This window comes from Ambystoma mexicanum, chromosome 2q (genome assembly GCF_040938575.1).
Source record: "Ambystoma mexicanum isolate Mex_15411 chromosome 2q, UKY_AmexF1_1, whole genome shotgun sequence".
Classification (NCBI taxonomy): domain Eukaryota; kingdom Metazoa; phylum Chordata; class Amphibia; order Caudata; family Ambystomatidae; genus Ambystoma; species Ambystoma mexicanum.
In genome coordinates this window covers 153125919-153131918 of record NC_090924.1, presented here as the reverse complement: position 1 = coordinate 153131918, position 6000 = coordinate 153125919, and the positions used below count along the sequence as shown (strand labels likewise).

The following is a 6000-nucleotide window of genomic DNA, read 5'->3' as shown; positions in this document are numbered from 1 at the left end:
GCTGCAAAAACGTTCTCTAACATTTTAAGCACACAGTGTTTTCAGAGGTCTTTGGAATTTCAATAAACTGAATCATGATTTGTGGGACATATTATTTAACCTCAATGCTCAAGGTATCTCATAAACCTAACCAACCATCATTCATTCATTCATTACAATCAACTACTCCACCCACCAAGACGTTTAACAAGCCAATATCTTCACTAGGCAGTTCTTCCCAGTCTGATGGGAAAGATTCTGGGTACTTCTTTTGCACTGAAGCATTGGATGCCAGACCTGCGATCTGTGCCAAATGTGCACACCTAAAATGAGATAGCCTGGTGGAATAGCTGCATGCTCTCCCTGCATCATTGCCATGAGCCAAGGACGTATGACATTCCCCCCCTCCCCAGGAAAGGCTCTCAAACGTGTACGGCCTGAACTTGTTCAAGCCCAAGCCATACTGGACAACTATATTTAAATGTTGTCCCAGTTGTGATACATGGTCCCCGACTGCCTTTCAGTGAATGCTATGGGTGTAATGCTACCAAATCATGGAATCATCTACAGCGGAATATGAACAACACTGAGGTAAAACATTCTCCAATTAAACACCAAACTATATTGTAGTGTAGTGCTGCTCTTTCTTGATGTGTGCGCTCCAAAAAATATTAAAAAAAATTAATAAATCTAACTTTCTGGCTTTCCGAGGCGTAACGGCCAGTTGACCAAGTTAAAGGCCCAAGCACAGAGATTACCTTCAAAAAGGTCGAAGACACTGTAACAACCCAGAAAAGCCGGTGAGGGAGGGTATTATGGTTAGCTACTTGAACTGTGCCAATTGACTTCTTTTTTTGAAAAAGAAATGGCTGATGTGAGAAGCAACTTCTAAACAACAAAAACAAACTAAAGCTGTCATGGCCAACATGGAAATTGCTATGGGCTCATGTATGTCGCTTTACCATGTCAGTGGACTTGTACAGGAGCAGCGTGGGAGACACTGAGCATGGCATGGATCACTCTGGTTAAGAGGTGCTTTTGTACGTGTATGGTGAAGGAGAATGGTGGCAAAAGGCAGCGCAAAGCTTTGAGGAAGCATCAGGACAGACAGGCACATGGAGGTGGTGGAGGTATGTTGGGGGGGGAGGAGCTTGGAGGAAGCACCAGGGAAACGCAAGTTTTCATGGAAGATAATGGGTGCGATGCTCCTAAATTGATTTTCCACTGTTTTCTACAAGGTTGTTAATACGAATACCAGCATTATACTTTAGAACCATAACCCAAATCGGGAAAAAAGAACAATAATTGTCTTTGGAAAAACAATTGTTTACATGTATAATAATGGACATATTTATAATGTTTTCCAAAAGTCAAAGAACAAGTAACAACAGGCTTATTCTTTCTTCCAAAATTTGCTGTAATCATCCACATTGAATTCATCCTTGAATTCTTCTTGGTCTTCGTTTGGTTGAAATCTTTTGGGATTCCGCTTACGGAATCTCGCTCTTCGCTCTGCTTCTGAAAGAGTGGTGATATCTACAGGCATCTGCAATGAAAATACAGATGTGTGTGTTAAACTGGTCAAAAATTCCCTAAATGTTTTTTCCTGATTTTGAACTGAGCCAAACAATGCTTTCTAACAGAGATCATCAAGCCTATGGCAGGATTTGCATTAGAATGCAACCAAGACCACCATTAACATGCTCAGGTGCCATACTTCCCTTAGTCAAATCGGTTGCCTGCATTTTACCTAACCAAACAAATACACTTTAAAGAGGGGAAATGAGAAGACATTTATGTACCTTAGTTACAGGCAAACAAGTGCTTTGGGCTTCAACCAAAAGACACAAAAGGACAATTTTTGTGGTATCCATTACGGTTGCAACAATGTTTATGTAATGGGAAGACGTTCCCTGCCTCGCTTTAGTGACCTACAGTATGGTGGAAAAGGGGCCATGTACCTATACCAAGTTATCAGATGATGGGCCCAGAGGTGGTATAGCGGGGGGACCCAGAGAAGGGATTTAGCCAGCCCCAAGTACCACAATCAAATTGCAAGCAATCCAGCAGGGTTGAAGAGACACACCCAAGTTCCCTTACCTACCCCAAGAGAGGCTGTAAGGCACGACCAAGCTTTGGTAGGCAGTGAGCCCCCCAGCTTTAGCCCTCAGAGGGACTAGCCAATCACAAGTTCCACATTGGAGCGGAGAGCGAGAACCAATCCCCATCCCAAATACCACACCAAAGACCCCTTTCACCAGATAGTGGCTGGAAGGTGGCTCCAAAGACCTGTAAAAGCTCACAAGGCCAGTACAGCAGGGTAGGTGTTTGGAGTAGGAGTGAGGGACACCAACGAGTGGAGATAATAGTTTATTTGGATGAGAGAGCAAGAGATTGAGAGACACAAGGGAGACTGGGTGATGCCAGGCCAGGGAAAACTGGACAAAGACCCAGGAGGCCAAAGGTCAGGAGGTTTTGCGAGGTCAGACCAGGAAGTGATATATCTGGACACATACTGGATTTGCACCTTCTTTACCTCCCATCCCTTACTCGGTTCCCTCACCTCTTCTCCCTCCAAACCTATCTTTTCTTCTCCATATAGTTTTCCCCTAAAACCCCTACTCACTCCCCTTTCTTATAACCTCCCACAACCCATCTCAATTCCTAACCTTTATCCCCACAAACTATCTCCACCCTCTTCTTTTTTTTAACCATCTTACCCCTAAGCAGCTCATCCACATCACACGCCTCTGCTGTCCCCAACCCTACCTCACCTTCTCATCTCCCACTTCCATACTCCTAAACTCCACTGCTCTCTCCCATAACTATCTTCCTGCCCCTCCACCCAAACTCTCCTTGTATCCACCTCTGCACTACCCAGCTCGCCCACATACCTTCAGCCTTATCCTTTCCTGTTTTCAACCCAATACAATTCCTTAATACCACACAACTTATCTACCATCACTCTTCCTCATACACCCCCTGCTATCCTCTTCCTTATCTTGCCATCACCCCTTTCCCCTCTCCTCCTCCCTTTATCAACCCTAATCCTACCCCTTATTTTACCATGTGCCCCCCCCTCCTTATGTTCCTCCTCTTGCACACCTCTCCCATTCCCCTGCCTGCCACTATTCTTCCCTCTCCTCTGCACCTCACTGTGTACCCTTTCACTCCCCATTTCCCTTTCCAATCCCACATCTCACCTCCCTTCTCCCTCCCTGCGTCCTGCTCTCCCCCCACCATCCACTTCCCGTCTGATACCCACTACTCCTCGTTACTTGTTGTGGAGACTTTTCAAAGTCTTTTAGTGAGGGCTTGGGGGGAGGGGGTCAACCGGTTTGTGGTAGGCAGGGTTTCCTTTAAGATATTGTTAGCACTCAGTGGTAGCTGGGCAGAACATTCAAGGCTTAACTCTCGGACTGAAAGAGAGGTGGTAGGTAAGTACATATTACTCATTCATAAGCACACAGAGCAATCCCACAATATATTGTTTAAGGTATACACTTGTATAAAGGTGTGCATGAAAGAAATACCCACATTATAAATACTCATTTTAGAAATACAGCATTAAAACAAGTGTGGTTTCACATAAGAGACCCCGAACAAGGTTTAAGTTACTTACCTGGAACTATTGTTCTCCAGCATGTGTCTGGCATTGATTCACATGCTCATGAATATTCCCCGTCGTCCTGGGTAAAAGAAAAAACGGTATCACTTTCACTTAAATCTGTATTTCTCCTCTAAACCAATCACTGTCCTCTGGGTCATACTGCCCCCATCCAATGACAGTCCTCTCCCTAAGCCCCTCCTCTGGCAGCCATCATCAGATTTGGTAAGCATGTAAAGTGGCAGTATGGACCAAGACGAGCCGCAGAGCGGTCAGACGAGGGTTTGCATGTGAATCCATGCCAGACCCATTCTACAGAGCAATAGTTACAGGTAAGTAACTTAAACCGCCTCCAGAATGGGGTCTGGCATGGATTCACATGCTCATGAATAACGTATAAACAGAAGTACAACATTACACAACCATGTGAGGTGGCAAGGCTCAACAGAAGCAATTAACTGTTACCTCTGGGACAGGCTCACCTCAAGCAAACAGGCTGCATAGCACCACTTGGCCGACTCTGAATTCCTCCCTGGAATCCCTGTTGACACTATAGAACTTTGTGAAGGTGTGCATGGTCTTCCACGTAGCAGTACTGCAGATGTCCATCAGGGGCACACCATGTCACACTTTGCCTGAAATCTCACCCGTTTGTCTTTCGAAGTCTTGGACTGGGTCTTTTCCTTTTTCCGGACAGCTCGGGACTTGTAGAGACACTGTTGCGTATCCTCCGTCGCCAGCGTGCAGGCGAGTCTGACCGAGGGAGTATGCGTTCATTCCAGGATGGAGCACGAGTAACAAAAGTCCCGGGAGGAAGGAAGCCAGGGAGGAACCAGGATGCAACAAGGTAAGGAGCGAGCGCTACGGGCGGAAGGCCCTAGAAAAGGAGAGCGCTGAAGATGGCTAGGATAGAGGAGGACTATAGAACTTGGAAAGTAGGGTGCGAGCACAGAAAAGTACGACCACACTTGCCGAAGTTCGGAAGATAGTGTTGAGACACGAAGCGCCGCGGGGGTGTTTCTTTTTCAACGAACTGGCGGACTCCTGAAAACGCTAGAGCGGTAATCGCGCACCAACGTCGGCCATGTTGAGTGAACCTTAGAGGGAATGTAGCAATGTCTTATGGACCACGTAGTCCAGAAGGGGCTGAAACGGCGAATCATGACAGCATGCCCCCTCTTGAAATGAAATGATATTTTATTTATATCGCGCTCGTACACAAGTGTTTCTTAAACTGCGATCCTCCTGGTTTGCCCGGATGGGTCAAGTGAAACCGTCGTAGCAAGCGAGGGGCATTCATATTGGACACTGGTTCCCATGTTCGCTCACTAGGTGGATATCCTTTCCACTCCACCAAATATTGTAGGCGACCCCTTCTGTACGTGGAGTCATAAATCCTTGCAACTTCGAATTCGACCTGGCCATTGTTGATCACGGGGGTAGGTCGAGCAGAGGTCCTAGTGTCTAGCGAATAAGGTTTCAGCACGGATGTATGAAAAACTGGGTGAATCCTTTTCCAGGATTGGGGCAATTGAAGCCTGAAGGCTACAGGGTTGATTATTTCTCTTATCGTAAAGGGTCCATAGTAATGTGAAGCCACCTTGTTAGGTCTTAGATGTCTAGGTAAGAGTCTGGAGGAAAGCCAGACTTTATCACCAATGGCGTACTTAGGACCTGGTCTTCTCCTGGAATCAGCATATCGTTTAACATCTTCCCTGCCCTTTTCCAAATTACTTTTCACATCCTTGTGTACTGTAACGAAATGCTCCATCCAGGAATCAACCGATGGAACTGGGGTGGAGTGAGGTAGCACAATAGGTAAGACTAATGGATGAAATCCTTGGGAGCAGAAGAATGGACTGGTCTTAATGGCAGCATGGTCGGAGTTATTGTAAGCAAACTCAGCCACAGAAATCAAGATAGACCAATCATCCTGCACCTTGGAGGCAAAACATTGTAGATATTGCTCGAGTGTTTGGTTGACTTGTTCTGTAATTCCATTGGTCTGAGGATATCCTGAAGACAAGGCGCGTCGGATGCCTAACATTTTGCACAGGTATTTCCAGAACTGGGAGATGTACTCGGGGCCCCGATCCAAAATGATTTTGGAAGGAAGGCCATGAAGTCTAAAGATGTGGTCTACGAAAATTCCTGCCATTTCTTGTGCTGAAGGTAACTTTTCCAAGGGAGTGAAATGGGCCATATGGGAAAACAGGTCAATGGTCACCATTATGGTCGTAAAGCCTTTGGAAGTAGGTATCTCCACAATAAAATCAGTAACAATAGTCACCCAGGGACGGTCAGGTAAGGCAGGTTGGTATAGGAGTCCTGCTGGTTTCTTATTGTCATGCTTATTCTGACAGCAGATTGCACAAGCTTGGATGTCATTTTTTATATCTTTGGCCATTCTGGGC

General features: G+C 45.9%; 1 protein-coding gene across 2 annotated transcripts in view; it reads right to left on the bottom strand.

The window, feature by feature from the left end:
* Positions 1-1284: 1284 nt before the first annotated feature.
* Positions 1285-6000, bottom strand: part of MRPL55 (mitochondrial ribosomal protein L55) — a 204239-nt gene continuing 199523 nt past the window's right edge. For both annotated transcript variants that reach the window (XM_069647074.1, XM_069647073.1), the window contains exon 4: positions 1285-1525. In XM_069647074.1, the coding sequence (XP_069503175.1) occupies positions 1373-1525 (153 nt within the window). In that variant the 3' untranslated portion in view covers positions 1285-1372. The remainder of the gene's footprint in view (positions 1526-6000) is intronic.